Consider the following 22,364-nt stretch of genomic DNA (forward strand, 5'->3'; position numbering starts at 1 on the left):
GCTGGAGCTTGCAGCTAAGTTCTCAATCAACTCATAAGCAGCTTCTTTGGACTTAGTCATGAAATCGCCATTGCTAGCTGCATTCAAAGCATTCCTGTAATCCCAGTTGACACCATCATAAAAGGTTGACAGAATCTGCTCATCAGAGAACCCATGGTGAGGGCACTCTCTTCGGTTCTCCTTGTACCTCTCCCAAGCTTCGCAGAAAGCTTCACCAGGTTGCTGTTTAAACGACGAGATCTTGTTCTTCAGAGCTGCAGTTTTGGCCTTAGTGTAGAAATGGTCCAAAAATGCTGATCTGCACTCTTCCCATGTAGTCAATGACCCAGGTGGTAATGACTTCAGCCAGCGCAAAGCTTTGTCCGCAAGTGAGAATGGAAAAAGCTTGCACTTCAAGAAATCGGCTGGTATCCCATTTGATCCAGTCGTGCTGCAAATCTCCTCAAAATTCTCGATGTGGTCCATCGGAATCTCAGCAGGAAGCCCATGAAAGAGGTGCTGCTTCACCAATGAGATCAGCTGAGGTTTGATCTCAAAGTCTTGCCTCTGAATGGTTGGAGGAGCAATCGCATCCCTGTTGTGATAGTAAGCGTGCGGACTGTCCTTGTCTCCAATAGCAGGCTGTGGCTGCTCCCTGTCTTGCTGCGCCTTTTGCAGCTGCTCCAATTGCTGTCGAAGCTGTTGAACCTCGACAGCCATGTTGCCATTGTTGCCTTGATCGCCCATGTTGGCTTGAATAGGCCTTTGACGTCTGTTTTCTCGCTCGACTCTTGCTAGATCGGTGTTCGACAAAGAAACAAGATCGGTGCAGTTGCTCCTTGTGGTTATGTTTGACATACACCTGAAACACACGCAAACAAGAGAACAAGAGAGAAAAATTAGTAAAGCCTTAGTCTGAATTTCAAACCAAAAATCAAAGGTAACGAATTGGTCCACGGCAACGGCGCCAAAATTTGATTCAGACTGGATATACTCCTAGTTTCTACTGCAATAGAACAATGATGTAGTTGTAATATAAAGGATTCGAAATCCAGAGGACCAGTGTTACTCTATGAATTTGTGAGGATTGAATTAAAGCTAAGACGAAAGATGGTTTGTTTTGAAAACTAAAAAGTAAACAGAATGGCAAACAACGATTTAAATTCAAATTAAAACAAGCACTAGACCAAAGCAATTCGCAGGAATTTCAGAGATAAGAACCAGATGACTATTAAGGGCACAAGTGTAACGCAAGTCTCGAACTCAAACAGAAAAGCTTATCGATCCACTGTCGTGATCTCGATAACTTTGTCTAACAACCTAAATCCTAAACTGTCGTTTGAACCTAGAAAATTGCAGACAAGCATTAGCTAGCAGGTTTGATCTGTTCACGATTTGCCTTAACTTCAACTGTCGTTGGCTAAGGACAAATCGCTCACCAATGTTTATTCTAGCAACCTATTACACTTTTGATGAACAGATTAACCTAAAATCGCAGATTGAGTGATCAATTCAACCTAAGCATTAAGTCTAACAATGGTGAAGACAATAGATATCAAGCCCTATTTGCATCTAATCCTCTAACTCATGAAATCCTTTGAACGCTTTAATCTAGCTAAGAGATCTACTCAGACATGGAGAAAAGAAACACAGAAACAGATGGAAAGGAATTCATGAATTAAAATCGCAGAAGAGATAATAGGGTTCAGAATTCTTCTCAAAGTGTAGCAGATTTCTTCTCCCAAAAGCTTACAAGTAAAAACTCTATGGTTCAGGAAATTTAAAAAGAAAGCGTAGAAGTAAAAACTCCTTTTATTCCTTTCACGCGGCTTGAGATTAGGTAAAGATGTTTTCCTTATATTTCTCCCGTCTGGAGCAGGTGCTCCACGAAGGGTCCAAACCGGGAGCAGGTGCTCCGGGGATGATTTCTCCAAAAACGTGTGAAATAGCTCCTTATTGCTCAAATTCATCTCTTTTTGCTCCAATGCCTCCTAAACACTCCAATCCTTTGATAAGGCCTCTAAGTCACCTGAAACTTCCTGAAAAGACTCCAAAAACTCCTAAAACAATCAGTAAACACAAGTTAGAATGAGTCAAAATCTCCACTCATCAACTTCTCATAGATAAATAAAGAAGAGTAGATAAGTCCTGAGTTGTAAGAGAGACAATAGTCTTGTGTAAGAACTGCAGAGAGTGAAAGGGCTCGATTTCGAGTAAAAGGATTTAGTGGATTCTTCCGGAGATCTTCTCCGGGGAGACGTAGCGACCCGTGTTGGGCGTAAACTCCTAATCTCCTGTGTCATTTACTTTCTGCTCTTACTTACACATCTTCATCAAACACACACGAGTGATCTAAAGTTGAGAGTGAGAGATAATCTAGCTAAAACCGGTAAAAAGGTTTCGACTTTAGTATAGAAACAGAGCATAAACCCTTACAACAACCAATCTGCTCATAAGCAGAGATAAGCTTTGAGATGACAAAGAGATCAGGCACGAAAGAGCTATTTAACATCTCCTCCCAGATACTACGTGCTCGAAGCACCGAACCATTCTCAGCAAAACAGAGCATTAGAGCGGAAAGGGTTCTATAGTTAGGGACCAAATTGTCTGATTTCATGTCTCTGGATATCGTCTCTTATTGATCTCAAATAAGAGACGTCTCTAAAATTTTTTAAGCTTAACTGATTAAGTTTTATTAGCAAATAGTAATAAGAGACCCACTAACATACCCCAATAATCATGCTCTAAATCAACAAAACCAACGTCAAGGTTCGCTTCTACTATTCATGGCTAAACCTATTTATTTATTTATAAAATTTCATGTTTTCTACTCTATTTTGTTTTTTAATTTATGTGAGTTTGATATTTTTTATACATTTCTCTTTTCTATTCAATCATTAAAGTTTTTCAAAATCCATGTTAGTTTTGGATTTCTAAACTTAGTTTCCAAAAATACGGATGCCATTCTTAATTAATTGTATGATTTATTATCAACTAGATTCTCCATTATACTGTATATCGCATTAAGATATAAATGATAAAGATAAAAATTACTAGTATAACAACATACTTGGAAAGTTAACATCCATAGATATTCTCAAATCTCGTGACCCCCCAATTTTATGGAGAAATGTCTTCTGCAGACTGCAATGAAAGCAAAAATACTTTACGGAAATTAAAAATAATGAACATTAGTTTATTGACCAAAAAATATATTTAAAAAAAAACAAAAAAAAAAACACTTTTAACGCAAAGAATATTTCTAAAAAAAAACATAAAAGTTGGTGTTCTATTACTAATCAACTCATTGTTTTTTTCGAACAACTTTATCGTTTGAATACATTAACAATGTAATATTTAAGCTTTAGTCACAAAAACACACAAATATAAGCTTTAGTCACAATGAGTTTTTTTTTTTTTGGGTAAAAATGTTAAAATTTTATATCATTTTCTGAGTTTAAACTGTTACAAAAGTATCTTATTACCTAATCGCCTAAGTGGAGAGGATACAGACAGAAACTACGAGCCAAACAAATTTAGTCACAATGAGTTGTAAGCTTTAGTCACAAAAACACACAAATATAAATTTCTTATGAATATAATTTTTTTTTTGGTATAAGTAAACGCGTACTAATGAATATATGTTTTTGCAAGGGAAAACGGCTAATACCTACATCAACTATCCCAAATAGTGCAAATACATACTTCAGAAATTTACTTGCCCGAATTCATTCCCGAACTAATAAATTTTGGACAATTCATACTTCAATTATCTGTTTTTTGGTGAATGTATACATTGACTCGTTTTCCGTTGTCTCATTCCGTTAACAGAGAAGAATCCTATGCCACATCGACTGTACAATTGGTACTAGAATATAAAACGACGTCATTTGAAAAAAAATTTTGTTCTCTTTAATCAAAACAACGTCGTTTTGATTATTTTTGTTTTGTTCTCATTAATCCAAAAGACGTCGTATTGATATTGAAGAACAAAAAAAAATCAAAACGACGTTGTTTTGATTTAAGGTGAACAAAGAAAAATAATAACCAAACGACATCGTTTTGATTATGGCGAACAAAAAAAATAACCAAAATGACATAGTTTTGATTAATGCGAATAAAAAAAATCAAAACGACGTCGTTTGATTTATGAAAACTCAAAACAAAATTTAGCTTCTTCTTCAACATAATTTCTTTCGTCGTTTTAGGATAGCAGAAGAAAATCAGAATTAGGGATTGAGTTTTACAGAGATTATCGAAATCGAGTGAGGTAGAAGAAAGAGAAGCCTATTTTGAATATGGAGATACATGTAATCTTCTGGGTCTGAAAAAAAATGAGGTAATTTGACGTTTAAGATTTTTAATTTTGGTGAAAATTTTTCATTTTTTTAAAACCAAAACAATGTCGTTTTGATTAAGAAGAACAAAAAAAATTTTAAAACAACGTCGTTTTACATTCCGGTGTCAACTGGTACGAGATTCTTCTCCGTTAATGGAATGTGACCGTTGATTAACAGAAAAACGGGTCAATATATACATCGGCCAGAATTTAAAAGTTCGAATATGAATTTGGGCAAGTAAATTTCTCAGATATGTATTTGCACCATTTGGGATAATTGAGATAGATATCGGTCGTTTTTCCATTTTTCCAACGTACTTTTCTGGATTTTTGTTCTTTCTAAACGTACTTTTGTGGATAGGTTAATCAATTCCACGGTTTTGCTTCATTGTCTGGCTGATAAGTAAACAAAGCTTAATTTACCATTTCCTTGAGCTTAATTAAGAAGACGTTTTAACTTTAAGGACAGCTTCGATAACTGAAACACTCGTATATTATCTACATCCACATCAGATTCTGCCACGCGTCACGCAAATCTACGTTTTAAGTTTTTTTTTTGTCAAACAAGAGAGTTTATAACTTTATATTCAAAATTTCCATGTTAAATGAAAATCACGTAACCATCACCGTTTTCTCTCTATATATTAAAACCCTTTTCCGCTGGATCACAAACTAACAAACATTTAATCTATTAAACATCATTGATTTCACTTCCTTCATTTTTGGTTAATCCTTCGCTAAAAATTCGTAAAGACGATGATGGCAAAAAACGTTTTGGTAGCCGGTGGTGCTGGATACATCGGTAATCACACAGTGCTTCAACTGCTTATCGGCGGTTACTCCGCCGTAGTTGTGGATAATCTCGACAATTCCTCCGTCGTCTCTCTGGAGCGCGTGAAGAAACTCGCCGCCGAACACGGTGAACGCCTCTCCTTTCACCAGGTTCGGTGAATTTTTTTTTTCCGACCTTTCTAGGGCTATGATTTGAAGAATTTTTGCGTTTAGACTGATTTCGATTAATTTGTGAATTCAAAATGAAATCTGGATTTATGATTTGACTTGTTAAATGTTAAGCACTCAATTGATTTCTGTTTCTTTGGGACCTAAATTCTCGGAATAAAATATCAATTTTTGAAGATTTTTATTTGATTGGTATTTCGCTAGTTTTGTAGTTGAAAACTCATAATTTCGAATTAAATATCTTTACCATATGAAAGAGTAAAATAATATTATTCCAATATCTATCTTGATCTGTCTGAAAGTGGAATGTCCTTTCACGAATGCTAATCATATTTTATAATCTTGTTGTTTTTATGCCTAGATAACAAAACAAGAGCTTGTCATTTGTTGAATTTTGGATTGTTTTGTTTAATTACTATCAGAACTTAGAAGAATATTCTTGGATCATGATTTCTTAAAACTTCATTGTTTATCATTAGGTGGATCTCCGGGACAGACCTGCCCTTGAGAAGATTTTCTCAGAAACAAAGTAAGATTGAGTATAAAACCTTTTTTTTTAAATAAAAATAATACTTTTAACACTTTTATCATCAATGATGTGAATATTTTATTTGGTTGTGCATATAATTGGATGTCAGTGTTATTGATAAAATTTGCTTACAGGTTTGATGCAGTGATACACTTTGCTGGACTTAAAGCAGTAGGTGAAAGTGTAGAGAAGCCTTTGCTGTATTATAATAACAATCTCATTGGGACTATTACGCTTTTGGAAGTTATAGCTCAACACGGCTGCAAAAATGTAATTTCTGCACCACATGTCTTCTCAAATCATTTTCTATTTTTGTGTTTGGTTTGATCTCATGATTAGCCAATTTTACAACTCTGTTTCCAGCTTTTGTTTTCATCATCAGCCACTGTCTATGGCTCTCCAAAAGAAGTTCCTTGCACAGAGGAGTCTCCAATTTCTGCATTGAACCCATATGGAAGAACAAAGGTTAGTTTTTCTTTCTTTTTTTGCTTTCAAATCCAAAACCCACCTGAACAAAGTGAACTTGAAACAATGATTGTTTTTTTTTGGGTTCTTGTAGCTATTTATTGAGGAAATCTGTCGTGATGTATACCGATCCGACCCAGAATGGAAGATCATATTGCTAAGGTATTTCAATCCTGTTGGTGCACATCCTAGTGGTGACATTGGTGAAGATCCTCGCGGTATTCCCAACAACCTCATGCCTTTTGTCCAACAAGTCGCTGTTGGAAGGAGACCTCATCTCACTGTCTTTGGAAATGATTACAATACAAAAGATGGAACAGGGGTATGTAATTATATATCTTTATGTTTTCATTAAACAAGAAGAGTTTTTATACATTTTGATCTCATTGTCTTCTTGTTTAGGTTCGAGATTACATTCATGTTATTGATTTAGCTGATGGACACATAGCCGCTCTGCGTAAGCTAGAAGAATGCAAGATCGGTATGATCATAATAACTCTTTTTTTTTTTTTCTCTTCTCTACTGTGAAACATACTCAACTCTGTATAACTCTCTCTCTGTGTTATATTCAGCTTGTGAAGTGTACAATCTCGGAACAGGAAATGGAACGTCCGTTCTTGAAATGGTTGATGCCTTTGAAAAAGCATCTGGGAAGGTACAGAACATAATGCTTTCTTTCGAATCTAAAAGCTTTTTTTTTTTTTTTTGGTGTGTGTGTGTTCTTGATCATATATATGTTGTTGTCATGATTATACTTAAGTTATAATTTTGTTAAAAAAAAATTCTTGATCAGAAAATCCCTCTGGTGATGGCTGGACGTCGTCAGGGAGACGCTGAAGTTGTTTATGCCTCAACGGAAAGAGCAGAAAGTGAATTGAATTGGAAGTAAGTTCATATTTCTTTAATCTAATGTATAAAAACTTTAAAGAAAAGTATTTATAAATTTGACAAAAGAAGAAGATAACTTGAAATAAAATAGTCGTAATTTGGATTGGAACAATGCAGGGCCAAATACGGGATAGAGGAAATGTGCAGGGACTTGTGGAACTGGGCTAGTAATAATCCTTATGGATATGATTTCTCTGAAGCCTGAAAATTCCTTATTTAACCTTTTTTTCAATATAGTATTTGTCTCTATCTAATATTAATTTACAGAAAAAAGAATAAAAAAGATTCAGATTTTAGGAAAATATTGGGGGAAGTTGTGTACTATTATTATCAGTGATATAACTTTATCATATAACGATTTCAATCGATCAATTTATATTTTCAGTCGGTGCGATTTGTTTTTCTTTTTCCTAGGTTTTTTGATCAAAGACCTTGGACAAACAAATTCCTTGCAAAAAAAAAAAGACCTTGGACAAAAGAGAAAGATATAAAGTATACAATATCAAATTTGTTACAGAAGATCAAATCAAAATGTTTAGATTTATACGGCAAAAACAACCTTGAGGTTGAGATGATGTCGTTTTCAAGTCGATATCATAGTTGAAACGTATCTCTTTCCGAAGCTTTAAGTAATGAGCCCACAATCTCTTCCTCCCAATAACTCTTTTACAAACCAACATCACACACTGTGACAGTAACCAAAACTCCAGATCTGAACCCAATTCTCAAGGTTCGTCAAACTTCATTCTGTTTCTTCTGAATTGTTTCGTCTCTGTGATTGATATGATTCTCAATTCGACAACATCGTTTCCTTAGATCGAGCTTGTGTTTTGGAGGTTTTGCTGTTATTTTGTAGGCATTACACAGTCTTATTTTGAAAAGAGTTGATTAGAATCTCAATGGTGTTGAGCAATTATCTGTAGAGTTAAAATCTACTAATTTATACGATTAGGGTTTAATTAAAGCTCAGCATCGCCTTCTTCAGGGTTTTAGATTGAGATTTTTCATGTGATTTCTTAAGAATGTTACTAACAAACACTTGCTTTTTCCATGGCTAAGGCTTTCTCAGTTCAGAGCTAAAGTGGAGGAGGAAGGAGTAATGATCTGTGAGAGAGATGATTTCAGCCTCACTGGGCCATTACACTTAACTTCTATAGATTGGTTTGTATTTTTCTCTCAATCTTCTCTGAATCTTTTGAGGTTTTTTTTGCTAAAAATAAACTGAATCTTTGTGTTCATGAATTGCTGTTGAGTTAGCTAATTTTTTTTTGGCACCATTGGTTTAGAGCTATGCCTCTGGGCCATTACACTTAACAGCTATAGATTGGTTTGTATCTTCCTCTCAATCTTCTCTGAATCTTTTGAGGTTTTGTTTTGCTTAAAAAAAACTGAATCTTTGTGTTCATGAAATGTTGTTAAGTTAGCTAATGTTTTTCGCACCATTGGTTTAGAGCTTTGTCTGTTTTACTGTGCACTTGTGTTTAAGAATCCGAACATTGTTCGTTAATTTGTCGCTCTTCTTGATTCTTCAGGGCTAATGAACACCATAGGAGATCCGTAGCTGCCTCTTTGGTCCAAGGAATCTATGTATCTGAGCGTGACCGTCAGCTACAAAGAGAAGGTCCAGAATTAGCTCTATCTCCTCTATGGTCTGAGTTTTTCGGTTTCCGTCTCATTCGTAAGCTTGTTGACGATGCGGATCACTCCATATTTGGTGGAATCTACGAGTACAACAAACCGCACTCTCAAACCGCCAAATCCCTGGAACTTAGTCCGCGTTTCGTTATCGCGTTTAGAGGAACGGTGAACAAAGCGGACTCTATCTCCCGTGACATCGAGCTAGACATTCATGTCATCAGAAACGGGCTTCACACGACAACACGGTTTGAGATAGCTATCCAAGCCGTGAGAAACATGGTTGCTTCTCTTGGTGATGGTTCGAGTGTCTGGCTTGCTGGTCATTCTCTTGGTGCTTCCATGGCATTGCTCACCGGTAAAATCATAGCTAGAACCGGAGTTTTCCTCGAGTGTTTCGCCTTTAACCCGCCTTTCTTGTCTCCTCCTATTGAAAAAATCAAAGATAAGAGGATCAAACATGGGATTCGCATCGCAGGTAAGTAACTCTTTAGTGTCATTCATACAAGCTCTAGTATTGAACCGTGTAGAAACTTGACTGGTTTTTGACTGTGCAGGAAGTGTGATCACAGCTGGACTTGCTCTAGCCAAGAAAGCTACACAACAAGTTAGCCAAAACCACCGTGCATTACCTGCGCCGCAAGACTCTTTTGCCGCCTTATCCGACTGGTTTCCGAGGCTGTATGTTAACCCCGGAGACCATTTGTGCTCGGAGTATATCGGTTACTTCGACCATCGTGAAAAGATGGAGGAGATTGGGGTCGGTTTTGTGGAGCGGTTAGCGACGCAGAACTCTTTGGGCGGTTTGCTGGTTGATATTGTGAGTGGAGGAAAGAACACTGAAGGACCGGTTCATCTGATTCCTTCTTCGGTTTTAACTGTGAACTTGAGCTCTTCAAGATGTTTTAAAGAAGCTCATGGGATTCACCAATGGTGGAGAGAGGATAAGAGGTTTGAGACCAAAGTTTACCAGTACAAGTGATTGGAATTTTTTTTTAAGTTTTAAAATCGAGTTAACCGGGAATCGGATTCTACTTTCGGGTTTAGCCGGTTCAATGTGTCTTGAAAAAATGAACAATGCTCAGTGATCTATAAGACGACGACGTATTTATTTAGGTGAAGCTTGTAAACCGACTCACATTTTCCCGCTCTCTTTCTCTTTCGCTCTCTCTCTCGCCAGAGAATGTCGATCAAAATTTTCGTTCTTGTTTTCTCTGCTTTGATAATCTTCACGAGACCCAAATTGATCACTGATCATCATCACTTATCTGCAAGGATCGCTCCGTCTCCATCGAAATCTTCCTCGATTAAGCCGTTTATACCTCCATCGCCGCCGCACACGACGGCCCGATCTCCGGCGGCGGAGTCGTCTTATTCTCCTGTACCGGCTTTGTTCGTTTTCGGAGATTCATCTGTAGATTGTGGAACTAACAACTTTCTTGGGACCTTGGCGAGAGCAGATCGGCTTCCGTACGGTAGAGATTTCGACACGCATCAGCCAACTGGGAGGTTTAGCAATGGGAGGATCCCCGTCGATTTTCTAGGTTAAATTTCTTCCCAAATTATTTCTGGGTTTAACTCCAATTACGAGTTCCGTGTTAGTATCAAGAATCGTTTGCTCTTAGTTGATTCTTTCGAAATGAAACTCCGCCACAATTCTTGATTTCGACACTTCTTTATCCTACATAGTGCCTAGAATCTGCATAGAAACTGAGAATTTTGGCTTTTTGTTATCATGTTCATTGATGTTCTTCGTTACTTTTAAAGAAAGATATAGAGAGACTGAGAATTGGTTATTGTCAACTGCAAATCCTGTGAGCAGCTAATCGTCTAGGCCTCCCATTCGTTCCTAGCTATCTTTCACAATCTGGGACTGTTGAAGACATGTTTCAAGGCGTGAACTACGCATCAGCTGGTGCTGGAATCATCTTGTCTAGTGGATCCGAGTTGGTATATACTTAAATCTCAATTTTTCAGTCTTTTGAGTTCGTTTTCTGTATACTATCTTCGAGTATTTTAACTCTTGTGGTGAAATCTTTCCGTTTCAGGGCCAGCGGGTTTCGTTTGCGATGCAGGTTGAGCAGTTTGTCGATACATTCCAGCAGATGATACTGACCATTGGGGAAGAAGCTTCTAATCGTCTGGTCTCAAACTCGGTTTTCTACATATCGATTGGAGTGAATGACTACATACATTTCTACATTAGAAACATCTCCAACGTGCAGAATGTCTATTCTCCATGGCTTTTCAATCAATTCTTGGCTTCCAATATGAGACAGGAGCTCAAGGTTAGATTTCTAGTCAATCTTTATGTGTCTACTCGTGGTTGAGATGCTATAGGGACAAAAAAGTAGGATTCTTAGTCCTAGCGTCTGTTTAATAGCCAAACGCCATAAAAATGAAAGCTTTTGAACTGATCATTACACGCCTATGTAGAGATTCAAAACACAACCTAGAGATCATTGAGTCATATGTACAGTTGTAGAATCCTGAATGGTATCTGAAAGCTCTTAAAGCTGCATATTGATAGCCTAAAGATCATTGAGACATGTGTAATTTCCTCGTCATTGGGTTATATATCATCCTTTGATCTCACCAATAAGAGAATTACTATGTTTTGTTTTCTCAGACCTTGTACAATGTCAAGGTTAGGAGGATGGTGGTGATGGGTTTGCCACCGATAGGCTGTGCACCGTACTACCTGTGGAAATACAAGAGCCAGAACGGAGAATGTGCAGAAGACGTGAACAGCATGATCGTGGAATCCAACTTCGTCATGAGATACACTGTAGACCAGCTCAACCGTGAGCTTCCAGGCGCATCCGTTATCTACTGCGACGTCTTCCAAAGCGCAATGGACATCCTCAAGAACCACCAACTCTACGGTAAGCAACAAAATTCCATCTCAGTTCTCATATTACAAAAGGACTTTGCTTGGTAACAACAGAACATTATAATTTCGTATATAGCATTCTCTTGGGAACTCGTTAAGATATAGATTGAGAGTTCTCTGCCAGTGTCCATAGGCTATATGATCATCTTGGAACCCTGTAATTGCTAAAGAGACTTCTCAGAGTCTTGTTAAATCTTAGTTGTGTGTGTTTTGTGGTCAGGTTTTAATGAGACGACGGAGGCGTGTTGTGGGCTAGGGAGGTACAAGGGATGGCTACCGTGCATCTCGCCGGAGATGGCTTGCCCCGACGCCACCGGACATCTCTGGTGGGACCAGTTTCATCCTACAGACGCCGTTAACGCCATCCTCGCGGACAATGTATGGAATGGTCGCCACGTGGACATGTGTTACCCGACTAACCTAGAGACAATGCTTCATACTTGAACCAGCTGAGAGTGAAAGGAAAAAGATGCACATAAGAAACATACTGTAAATGAGCTTTGCATTTTGAAATTTGGCCCACAGTACATTAGTAGGAAAAGAAAAGCTATGGGGTTGATTCCGGAAAACGAAAAAACTGTGGGGTCTTTTTTTACTTGATAGAAAGTACGTGGTTGAGAAGAAAATAAATAAAAGAGATTTCGAGTTCAAGTTAAATAGTTTTTTACAACGTTGGGCTCAATTTAATTGTATGTTTGCGTAAGTGGCCCGCATGAAACAGAAAGTAATATTATTAGACACAGAAAGCTGATAAAACGACATCCTAGAACACACTATACGTACATTTAAAGCTCAAACATTCGAAATTTGAAGATGATCTAGCTCAAACATAACACGCCTTGCATTAACCTTTACATGGCAAAAATAAAATAAAAAGGTGAACAAATCAAATGGGACTCGTAACTATGACCAACGATACTGGATATAAAAAATCTAAATCAATTTAGTTTGATTCTAATTGGCCAATGTCTGTGATTTATGCTATTTATGCATCACTACCTACGACATTCGCAACTCAACTCTGTATTAGTCTTAGATTCATAGCATACATTATCCACGTTTTTGCTTTCAACAAACAATGGACTCAAACACTAAGAGCAGGTCCATTAGTAAACCCCATGAAGGGGTTCTTTAGAATTTTAAAATAGTAAATAGTGAGAATTTAAAAGTTTAGAATCCTATGAATTTTTTTACCTCCATTGGTGAACTTCATAAAGGTTCTTTAAAAAAAAAATATTTTAATTTGGTTAACTTCTTGTTCTTGATCGTGATTATGTTTTATGTTTATAGAGCTAGGTTACTGATTCAGCAAACGTGAAAGAGGAGGAAGCAAATGTGAAAGAGGAGGAAACTAAGATGATAGATAACAACAATGAGTAAAGATAGGTTTTGAGTTTTCATAAATGTAATAAAACCGACTCGGCTAAGGCTATCCAGTTATAATTCATTTGGCAAAGCCATCTTTACAAATTTGTTCATCAAAACATTGAAAAGATACACATTTAAGGGATACCCAGCATCCAAACTCTCCAGCTATCAAAACAGGATTTGTAAATTTGTAAATAAAAGATCAGCATTACCTTGTGTACGTGATCATCAAAGCATCAACCAGCTTGTATGGCTCGAGCGTCACCTGCTCTGCTGGCTTGTATTCCTCCTGTTGCAGCTTCTTCACTTCGCTCTGAAACACAGCTTCTGCTGGAACCGTTGAGTCGCTACAGTTTGCCTTAATTGAGATCACAAAATGACCACCTGTTTTGAGGAAAACAGGGCCAACTAGATCAGACACATGAGAGACTGTGGTTCCACCTGTTTCAGTCTTTGTTCCATCTTCATTCTGAACAGAGATTCTCCTGTCACAACACATCAGAAACCGTAAATTTGGCTTCACTATCTCCTTCTCTCAAGATCATCACCAGTTGTTCAGCTATCAAAACAGCATTACCCTCACCTACAGCTAGTATACAGAACACATCTTCTGCAATTTCTTTTCCCATGGGATCTCGTCCCGAGAGAAGCTCCACATACAAAGGAATCGAACCAGTTTCGGTGACTGGCGTGATGGAATCACTCCTGCTTCAACCAACTTTAGCCGCTTCTACAAGAAATTTAACCCCTCCTGTATTAATAAGAACGCATCTGCTATCGTCAACAAATACCATCTACTTGAATCGTTTTCCCAGATATTAAGCTCACGAATCACAATCTCTAAACCACCTAACCTAGCCAAGCCAATTCGAATCGAAGATCCAAAATTAACTTGATAATGGTTACCTTCCCTTGGATACTGATGCTCGGATTATTCAACCACTGGTGAATTTTACGGATGTTCCGATTGATTAAAAATCATGGGAGAAGACGACAAGAACAGAAGAAAGAAGAAGAAACAAAAATGATTTCTGCGCGAGGAAAAAAAATTTCTCCCTCAAAATTACACATTTTTTTGTTCAATTCTGCCACGTCACAAAGAAACGGTATCATCATGTTCACTGGGATGAACCGGTTCTTCCCCTTTGAACTTTTTTCCTTTTTTAAAAAATCTATTTTGCATAGGAATCCGAGCCATAAACCCCAAATGACCCCCGGATGAACGTGGTCTAAGAAACAACAAATCCACGTTTTGACCTACACACAGAATCATAACGTCTTTTGTTTCTAACTTAATTCCATACAGATTAAGTCGCGATATTTCCAAAATTATACACAGAATCATTACGTCTCTGTAAACGCTAAAATCAAATGCAATAAGTAGTTAAATCTATGGGAAAAATGGTGAAATTCAAACCCAAATTTGTCAAATCCTTTGCATCTATCCAATTCCTAGTTGACTAGTTCTAAACCATGATTAAATCGAAAATCAGTGTAAGGCTTACAATGCTGAAATCTATGGCGAATAAGAGAGATTTGAATGGATGGAAGCTGGACGGAGATGGCGAGGTTTGACAAAGACGGCGATGAAGCTGGACGTACAGAGCACTACGAGTCTACGACGAGGGAAACTACGAAGCCGACAATAGATGTAGATTCTAAGCTTTTTAGTTAGATTTTTACCGAACATCATACCGGCAAAGTGGTCAACATGCAAACCGAACATCAAACCGGCAAAGGAAACCAATCAAGTATCAATAACTATTTCCCTCGTAAGGAGGAGACTGTTTCTATTACTTGTCTTACTCATAAAAGTTCAGATTCTCGTGTGTCTTGCTCAGCTTTACCGTCTCGTACTCTTGTAGGTTTGGTGGGGTCCCAGAAGAGTACCATCGCGTGGAACTGCCAAGGGGCGGGAGCAAGACCAACAGCCCGTCGACTGGAAGAGATGTGTAGGAGATACGCTCCAGGTTTCTTATTTTTAGCTGAGACAAAGAATGACCGTTTTTTTCTGCAAAATATGCAAGTAACTCTTGGTTTTGATAACCTCCACACTGTTGAACCTGAGGGTACTAGTGGTGGGTTAGCTCTTATGTATTTTAAAGACTATCCGGTTAGGATCTTATTTTCTAATGCTCGCTTGATTGATATTGAGACTATTATTGATGGAAACCGTGTTTTTATGTCCTATGTTTATGGTGATCCTGTTGTTAAGAACCGTGAATACGTATGGGAGAGATTAAGTAGAATTAGTACTACTCACGTTGGTGCGTGGTTCATTGTGGGTGATTTTAATGAAATTACCGGTAATCATGAAAAATGTGGTGGTAAAAGTTGTTCTGAATCATCTTTCTTCCCTTTTCGAGCCATGATTAATTGTTGTGGCTTTATCGATTTCCCTTTTACCGGAAATCAATTCTCCTGGGCTGGTCGTCGTCGAAACGGTCTAATACGGTGTGGATTAGATCGAGCTATGGGAAATGAAGATTGGCATAATGTCTTTTCCCACACCCATGTGGAATACATGAAGATGTGGGCTTCTGATCACAGACCTCTCCTTATCACTATTTCAGACAAGCCAATGCAACTACGTCGTAGCTTTATTTTTGATAAGCGATGGCTAGGTAAACCAGGCTTTCAAGAAGCTGTGAATAATGGATGGAAACCCCACCAAGGAGCCCCACATCCGTCGATTGTTAGTCGTATTCAGAGTTGTAGAAGAGAGATCTCCCTTTGGAAGAAAAGTATAAAATCCAATTCGGAAAAACTCATCCTCGAACTTCAAGAGCAGATTGATCAAGCTAATAATGATGAGAACTCCTCCGCGGAAGCCCTCTTGGAGCTAAAGAGAAATCTAAGTATCGCTTATTTAGAAGAGGAAAAATTTTGGAGAGTGAAGAGTAGAGCCTTATGGCTAAAAGAGAGTGATAAAAATACCAAGTTCTTCCATGCTACAACTAAACAAAGGAGGGCAAGAAACAGAATTCTAGGTCTTCTAGACCTACATGGACAATGGATTGATAATGAAGAGGGAATAGAAAAGATTGCGATTGAGTATTTTCAAACCCTCTTCACTTCCTCGTCTTCAGTATACGTGGAAGGTGTGCTCCGGGACGTTCTCGTGTCTGTCACGGCTTCAATGAATGAGGCCCTCACCAGAGAAGTTTCAGTTGAGGAAGTGAAACGGGCTCTCTTTTCACTTAATCCGGACAAATCTCCTGGACCAGATGGGATGACGACTTTTTTCTTTCAAAGATTCTGGGACACTACTAAGGATGACCTGGTCTTTACGGTTAAAGAATTCTTCCAGACAAGCAGCTTCGATGACAGGTTGAATGAAACGAATATATGCTTAATTCCTAAGGGGGATAAGCCTCGGGAGATGGCTGGGTTTAGGCCCATTAGTCTATGTAACGTGGTGTACAAGGTTGTCTCCAAGCTTTTGAGTATTCGCCTGAAACGGTTCCTTCCGGATCTCATTTCCGAGACTCAATCGGCTTTTGTTGCTGGTCGATTGATTACCGACAATATCCTTATTGCGCAAGAGAATTTCCATGCTTTTAGATCCAATCCTGCTTGTCGAAAGAAATTCGTAGCTATCAAGACGGATATGAGCAAAGCCTATGATAGGGTGGAGTGGGAATTTCTTAGAGTTTTGATGGACAAAATGGGATTTGACCCTAAATGGGTGGGCTGGATCATGAATTGTATAACCTCTGTCTCATATAGAGTTTTGATTAATGGTGTCCCGAAAGGCCACATTAAACCTTCTCATGGAATCCGTCAGGGAGATCCTATTTCTCCACATCTGTTCATCCTGTGTACCGAAGCATTGATAGCTCAACTCAAGCAAGCGGAAAATTCAGGAACAATTTAAGGTATCAGGATAGCTAGAGCAAGTCCGGCCACATCTCATCTTTTATTCGCTGACGATAGTCTTTTTTCTGCAAAGCGGATACGACTCAAACAAAAACAGTGATTGACATTATCCACTCTTATGATGAGGCCTCGGGGCAGAGGATTAACTATGCAAAATCTTCTATTATGTTTGGAAATGATATTCCCCCACTTACGAGATCAAAGATTAAATCAACCTTAGGTATATTCCAAGAAGGGGGAATGGGAATGTATTTAGGTCTCCCTGAAAAGATTTATGGATCCAAAGTTCAAGTGTTCTCATTTGTCCGCGACCGCCTACAGCTTAGGATCAATTCATGGTCCGCCAAATTATTATCGAAAGGTGGCAAGGAAGTTCTTATTAAATCCCAAGCTCAGGCTCTTCCGACTTATGTTATGTCGTGTTTTCTTCTTCCGAAAGCCGTTATATCCAAGCTGAATAGCGCTATCTCCAAGTTTTGGTGGAGTACCAAAGCAGATAATGGGGGGATCCACTGGATAGCTTGGGATAAGATTTGAACTAGCCTAGAGGAAGGCGGCTTGGATTTCCGTGATCTTGGAGATTTTAATCTCGCTCTACTTGGGAAACAACTATGGAGGCTCTTGAGATTCCCCAACTCTTTGCTAAGTCGGTTCTTGAAAGGGAGATACTATAAATACTGCAATTCTTTATAGATTAGTACCTCGAACCGGCCATCATACGGATGGAGAAGCATCATGGCGGCGCAATCACTTCTGCGGTCTAATATCCGCAAGACTATTGGATCAGGGTTCGATACCTGTGTGTGGTCAGAACCATGGATCCCCGACTAACCAGCTCGACCTCCTAAAGGTCTCCAATCCACGAGAGACCCCTACTATATGTTAATTCCTTGATCGACTTCGAATCCAAACAGTGGAAGTTGGAGCTTTTAAGAGAACTTTTCCCTCCGGAAGAAATTAGCCTGATCCAAGGAATACGTCCGAGCCTTTCAATCTCGAGGGATGGATATAGCTGGCCTTTGACCAAATCTGGTACCTATACGGTCAAGTCAGGCTATCTAACCGCGAGAGGCCTCTCTCGTCTAACTTGTGAACCCCCTCTTCAGGGACCGAGTATTTTACTCAAGGTGCAAGTTTGGAAGCTAAAAACCACACGGAAGCTAAAGCTGTGGTGAGGGTGTCAAGTTTTACCCTAAATGAAATCAATAGCCGCAAGTGCACAACTGATCGATTGTAGTACTTAGGGATCGAATCCACAGGGAAGGAGGATCTTTTCCTGCAAAAAGCCTTTGAAATAAGTTAAAGTAAGGAAGTCTAGAACAAAAACGGTTATGTAGGGGTTTGGTAGTGTGTTTAAAATGTAAAAACGAAATATTAAAAGAGAATACGGGAATTAAATGACGTAATAACTAAACTTAACGAAAATGACCAAAAATGATAAAAACGGATATTCTAATGCTTAAATGAAAATCTACTAAAACGGAAAGACAATATTGAACTAGAGCTTGAAAGAAAATCGGTGTAAATCAATGGAAAAGAAGGCGTTGGGTTTCAGGGAAGTTTTCTCAGGGGTACGAACGATTCAAAACATTGCTAGAGAGGAAAATTTGATAAGATCTTAGCTTAAACTTTTCGAACTGGAGTCACGGACGTATGAATACGCCACTGTCGTGATCATAGACAACTATCTCTCTCAACCCTGACCAGTAGGTTTGCACTCTGGCCCTGGAAGAGAAGAGATGCATTATGTTTAAGACTCGTCCTAATTCACAAATCGCCCATAGGTAGGTTTCCACTCCTCAGTTTGTTTTGCTCTCCCAAACTAGATCTGATACCTGATGAACACTTTCGTGTCACCAAGCATCTGGATCAGATTGTAGTTCATGACGCTACTCTCATGCAGTAAAAACGAATTCAGAAGAAAAAGTTCTAAGATTCGGCTCAAAAGCTCATGGAATCTTCATCGAACATATAAGTCCCCATCGAAAATCCCTTAATCCCAACAATAAAACTATTCAGACATAATGAACGAAATCAAAGACATAGTATTAAGAAGTAGAATAGAAACCGAAATTGAAAAAGAAAGAACAAGGGTTCAAGAGAACAAATCTCTCTTTCCCTAAAACCTAAAACTTAAAAGTATTCTAAAACAATAAGAAAGATAGCATATCTTTCGATTAGGGTTCCTAAGACATGTATTTATAGTGCTCAAGACCTCTCTGGACGTCACTTAGGGTTTCTCCAAATGTGGGCTTCTGAAATGGGCTTTTTGGGCTCGGAGGTTGATGGCCGCAGTCAGGAGTGCTCTGACCGCGGGGAATGGGTGGTTTGCCGCGGTTGGGATGCTCCTGACCGCGGGAAATTGCTGTTGGCGGCGGGTGGAAGTGCTGGCCAGCTGGTTTACGGGATATCTTGCTCTTCGCGTATCTTTTGATTGAACCGTTGGATTGCCAAGCTGTAAAGTGCACTGGAAAGTTGATACTTCCATCTTTAAGGTCTCCAAATTTGCTGCGGTTGGGATGCCACGGTAAAGTGCACTGGAAAGCTGATACTTCCATCTTTAAGGTCTCCAAATTTGCCGCGGTTGGAATGGGTGGTTTGCCACGGTTGGAATGCTCCTGACCGCGGGAAATTGCTGTTGGCCGCGGGTGGAAGTGCTGACCAGCTGGTTTACGGGACATCTTGCTCTTCGCGTATCTTTTGATTGAACCGTTGGATTGCCAAGCTGTAAAGTGCACTGGAAAGCTGATACTTCCATATTTAAGGTCTCCAAATTTGAGCTGGATCAGACGGTGAGAAGGCCTTCAATCAGGGGTGAACTTCTGACGGTTTGACTCTGAGCTGAAATCTGGTTTTCTATCCATTTTGTTAAGCTTTTCCCTAAGTTTCCTGAAAAGAGTCTTGGAACTACAAATACTAGAAAAACGTGATAAAATTACTTAAAAGCAATTAAAAACATAGAAAAAATATTTCAAAACGATCCATAAAAGTGGTCAAAATACGGTGTTATCAACTCCCCCAGACTTAAACCTTTGTTTGTCCTCAAACAAAGTAAAAGCCTAAACTGGTTAAGTGAAAACAAAAATAGGGAATGCACAAATCTCATAGACATGAACTCTAAACTAGGACCAAAGATAGTGCATCAATCCACAACTTAGTCTAGAAAATTCTCACCAATGCACAAGAGATACTAGTCCACTTTTTCCGTCATGCAAAACTTAAACAATATAAATCTTGATTCCAGTCAACTAGCTCTCTACATTCATTAAGTTCAATAGTGAGTTCTCATTAAAGACATCATCCAGGGTAGACGGCGTTTGGCATTAAAGGGCTATTTAAGTGGTGGAGTTAAAGTGTTTCGGGTTACCTGAAGATCTGGAGGATGCAAGATAATATGCAAAACCGCAAGAGAGATAAGGACCTGTTGATGACCACAATTTTCAGTCATTTCTTCTTGCCAAATGTTGTTGCATAATCCTTCCTCCTTTGTTGTAAACAGTTGTTCCCCCAGACTTAGATTCTTTCCGGGAATCAGAAAACAATCTCCAAAACTCCATAAAATTGAACTCCAGTTGCCTTGGGACTTAAAATTCGACCTCTCTAGACTCTCTTTGGCTTTTATTTCCTTCCTTTTCTTATTTTCGGATTTTTTTTTTTGGAAAGGAAATGTGCCTTTTAAAGAGAGAGACTAGAGGATGAGATTGTACCAAAATTTGAGATTTTTCTAAGGCAAACTGAGCTTCCTCTTGTGTTGAATCCTTCCGGGAACTTTTCCGGCAAATCGCAGGTCTTGTCCTTTGTGACTGAAAACTGCGTCGTTCCTCTTTCTCTCCAACGTTTTTGCACTTATCTGCATATAAGACAATAGAAAACAAGAGTGCATGTGGTTTGAAAGAGGATTGGTTAAGGTGGGGAACTAGCTAAAGATGAACTAGCCATTCAGGATCAACAGAGAGTGGTAAAAGGATAAAAGAGTCCTGAATGTATGATTCGTTTCCCTGGTCTAATGCTTCAATGAGAAAATTAAGTCCAAATTAAGTCCAAATAAAACAGAGCTAGTGTATCCCTTCATCTAAATCGAAATCATTCAAATTCCTCTGGGGAACTTCGTTTCAAATGTGCTTAGCTACCGCCTAGTCTAGTCCTAAATCATGAATGAGCAAATCACTAGGAACAGTCTAAAGCACACAGTCAACTATCATTGATTCATGTTCACCATTCCCTTTAAAACGTATTTTTTTTTGAAAACCGATTTTGAAAAACTTTTAGGAAAATGCAAAAAGTGTAGATAATGCAAGACTCATGAAAGAAAAGTGGTTAGAAAGGGATGAAATCCTCCCCCAGACTTAAATCACACTGTCCTCAGTGTGAAACAAGTCGAGATTGGATGAGAAAGATGCATAGATAATCGAATTGGTAAGGACAATGAGAACTTACCTGGATCCGGGATGCTGGTGGAGATGAACCGGATTCATTCGAAGGGGTTTGGGAAGGTGATTAGGTGGTGATGAAGGTGGTGGAAGGTGATGAATGAGGTGGAGGGTGATTGGTGAGGTGAAATGAGGTGAAAGGGGTGGTTTGGGTCGGGTTTGGATCTCAACGACCAAGTGCCGCGGTCAGGGGCTGCACGACCCCGGCGAACCATTGCTTGGCCGCGGTCAGGACTACGCGACCGCGGTCGATGATAGGTTTCCCGCGGTTCGAACACCTGCGACCGCGGGGGCTTATATCGCGGCCTCTTCCTGCTTCTCCTTGGTTCCTGCTGGGCCGAGCAGTCAGGTACCATCCTTCTTTTTGGTTTTTTTCTGGTTTTTTGATTTTTTTTTTTGCTTTTTGTTTTATAAGAAACACCTGAAACTAAGAAAAATAAATAGATCAACAGAAAAAGAAAGAAAAATTCTAAAGAAAACAATACCTAAATGGGTTGCCTCCCATTAAGCGCTTCTGTTTTAAGTCGTTTAGCTCGACTTTTGGTGTTGGACGTGACTTATTCCAATGAAGAAGACCTTGTCCTCAGACAAGTCTTTTTCGACATCTCCTTGCTTTGCCTAGCAGGTTCTTCGTCACTCCAAAGTTCTTCTTCAAATTCTTCTGTTGCAGAACGTTTTCCTGCCTTGCTGTTGTATGGAACAGCTTCTGTGAAGACATCTTTGTCGATATTAGCAAATGAAATCCTCCGGTTTGGCCAGTCCATTATAGCTCCAGAAGTTGCTAGAAAAGACCATCCCAGAATCACTGAATATGTTGCATCTCTCGTCTCGACAATGTAGAAGTCGACAGGCACAATGCAATCTCCTATTCTCAAAGGAATTTCATGAGCTATTCCTTGAGGTGTTGCATTTGAATCATCAGCTAGACTAATCTTTGCTCTAGTCCTGCGCAGGTGTCTAATACCAAGTCTCAAAGCAATTGCCTTGGACATCATGTTA

The 22,364-nt window shown here is 38.9% G+C and overlaps 4 protein-coding genes and 1 non-coding gene across 11 annotated transcripts; 4 read left to right on the forward strand and 1 right to left on the reverse strand.

Annotated features, from left to right (window-relative positions):
* Positions 1-148: 148 nt before the first annotated feature.
* On the forward strand, positions 149-255 carry LOC112085733. Its single transcript, XR_002899032.1, has one exon. It is a non-coding gene; the product is annotated as a small nucleolar RNA R71 (small nucleolar RNA).
* A 4,698-nt stretch (positions 256-4,953) lies between these two features.
* Positions 4,954-7,541, forward strand: LOC18014974 (UDP-glucose 4-epimerase 5). The gene is made up of 9 exons (XM_006396922.2): positions 4,954-5,260; positions 5,758-5,807; positions 5,942-6,077; positions 6,171-6,272; positions 6,367-6,594; positions 6,675-6,753; positions 6,845-6,927; positions 7,066-7,157; positions 7,278-7,541. Exons 1-9 carry the CDS (start codon positions 5,075-5,077, stop codon positions 7,363-7,365), a joined length of 1,044 nt encoding a protein of 347 aa, XP_006396985.1. The 5' UTR covers positions 4,954-5,074; the 3' UTR covers positions 7,366-7,541.
* A 190-nt stretch (positions 7,542-7,731) lies between these two features.
* On the forward strand, positions 7,732-9,912 carry LOC18014975 (GDSL esterase/lipase At4g10955). Of its 3 annotated transcripts, none has more exons than XM_024154320.1 (4): positions 7,732-7,890; positions 8,220-8,321; positions 8,693-9,273; positions 9,353-9,912. In XM_024154320.1, the coding sequence occupies exons 2-4, from the start codon at positions 8,260-8,262 to the stop codon at positions 9,775-9,777; spliced, it is 1,068 nt and encodes a 355-aa protein (XP_024010088.1). In that variant the 5' UTR covers positions 7,732-7,890; positions 8,220-8,259; the 3' UTR covers positions 9,778-9,912. The 3 variants fall into 3 exon arrangements, with proteins under 3 accessions (XP_024010088.1, XP_006396986.2, XP_024010089.1); XM_006396923.2 differs by having other exon boundaries at positions 7,743-7,890; positions 8,230-8,321; XM_024154321.1 differs by lacking the exon at positions 7,732-7,890 and adding an exon at positions 7,939-7,996.
* Positions 9,913-9,955: 43 nt separating this feature from the next.
* Positions 9,956-12,145, forward strand: LOC18014976 (GDSL esterase/lipase At5g08460). The gene is made up of 5 exons (XM_006396924.2): positions 9,956-10,339; positions 10,618-10,745; positions 10,844-11,083; positions 11,425-11,680; positions 11,909-12,145. The coding sequence occupies exons 1-5, from the start codon at positions 9,979-9,981 to the stop codon at positions 12,130-12,132; spliced, it is 1,209 nt and encodes a 402-aa protein (XP_006396987.1). The 5' UTR covers positions 9,956-9,978; the 3' UTR covers positions 12,133-12,145.
* On the reverse strand, positions 11,233-14,684 carry LOC112085205 (probable mediator of RNA polymerase II transcription subunit 36b). 5 transcript variants are annotated; one of them, XR_002898765.1, is made up of 4 exons: positions 13,640-14,066; positions 13,269-13,541; positions 11,966-12,137; positions 11,286-11,675 (listed from the first exon to the last, which is right to left on the reverse strand). XR_002898765.1 is itself a non-coding variant. In XM_024154323.1 (3 exons), the coding sequence occupies exons 2-3, from the start codon at positions 13,553-13,555 to the stop codon at positions 12,104-12,106; spliced, it is 321 nt and encodes a 106-aa protein (XP_024010091.1). In that variant the 5' UTR covers positions 13,556-13,807; positions 14,562-14,684; the 3' UTR covers positions 11,734-12,103. The 5 variants fall into 5 exon arrangements, 4 of the variants coding, with proteins under 4 accessions (XP_024010093.1, XP_024010091.1, XP_024010090.1 ...); XM_024154323.1 differs by lacking the exon at positions 11,286-11,675 and adding an exon at positions 14,562-14,684 and having other exon boundaries at positions 11,734-12,137; positions 13,269-13,807; XM_024154322.1 differs by lacking the exon at positions 11,286-11,675 and having other exon boundaries at positions 11,734-12,137; positions 13,269-13,807; positions 13,963-14,079.
* Positions 14,685-22,364: the final 7,680 nt, after the last annotated feature.

This window comes from Eutrema salsugineum, unplaced genomic scaffold (genome assembly GCF_000478725.1).
Source record: "Eutrema salsugineum unplaced genomic scaffold, Eutsalg1_0 scaffold_3, whole genome shotgun sequence".
In the NCBI taxonomy this organism is placed as follows: Eukaryota; Viridiplantae; Streptophyta; class Magnoliopsida; order Brassicales; family Brassicaceae; genus Eutrema; species Eutrema salsugineum.

What these genes read in the sequence shown, in the direction of transcription:
- LOC18014974 (XM_006396922.2), top strand. Translation starts at nt 5,075, where the DNA reads ATGATGGCAAAAAACGTTTTGGTAGCCGGTGGTGCTGGATACATCGGT. An exon ending in AAGATTTTCTCAGAAACAAA is followed by an intron (nt 5,808 to 5,941) that starts GTAAGATTGAGT and finishes ATTTGCTTACAG; the next exon opens with GTTTGATGCAGTGATACACT. An exon ending in CTCAACACGGCTGCAAAAAT is followed by an intron (nt 6,078 to 6,170) that starts GTAATTTCTGCA and finishes CTCTGTTTCCAG; the next exon opens with CTTTTGTTTTCATCATCAGC.
- LOC18014975 (XM_024154320.1), top strand. Translation starts at nt 8,260, where the DNA reads ATGATCTGTGAGAGAGATGATTTCAGCCTCACTGGGCCATTACACTTA. An exon ending in CACTTAACTTCTATAGATTG is followed by an intron (nt 8,322 to 8,692) that starts GTTTGTATTTTT and finishes TTGATTCTTCAG; the next exon opens with GGCTAATGAACACCATAGGA. An exon ending in ACATGGGATTCGCATCGCAG is followed by an intron (nt 9,274 to 9,352) that starts GTAAGTAACTCT and finishes TTGACTGTGCAG; the next exon opens with GAAGTGTGATCACAGCTGGA.
- LOC18014976 (XM_006396924.2), top strand. Translation starts at nt 9,979, where the DNA reads ATGTCGATCAAAATTTTCGTTCTTGTTTTCTCTGCTTTGATAATCTTC. An exon ending in TGTCTAGTGGATCCGAGTTG is followed by an intron (nt 10,746 to 10,843) that starts GTATATACTTAA and finishes TTTCCGTTTCAG; the next exon opens with GGCCAGCGGGTTTCGTTTGC. An exon ending in ATATGAGACAGGAGCTCAAG is followed by an intron (nt 11,084 to 11,424) that starts GTTAGATTTCTA and finishes TTGTTTTCTCAG; the next exon opens with ACCTTGTACAATGTCAAGGT.
- LOC112085205 (XM_024154323.1), bottom strand. Translation starts at nt 13,555, where the DNA reads ATGTGTTGTGACAGGAGAATCTCTGTTCAGAATGAAGATGGAACAAAG. An exon ending in TTGATGATCACGTACACAAG is followed by an intron (nt 12,138 to 13,268) that starts GTAATGCTGATC and finishes TTTCACTCTCAG; the next exon opens with CTGGTTCAAGTATGAAGCAT.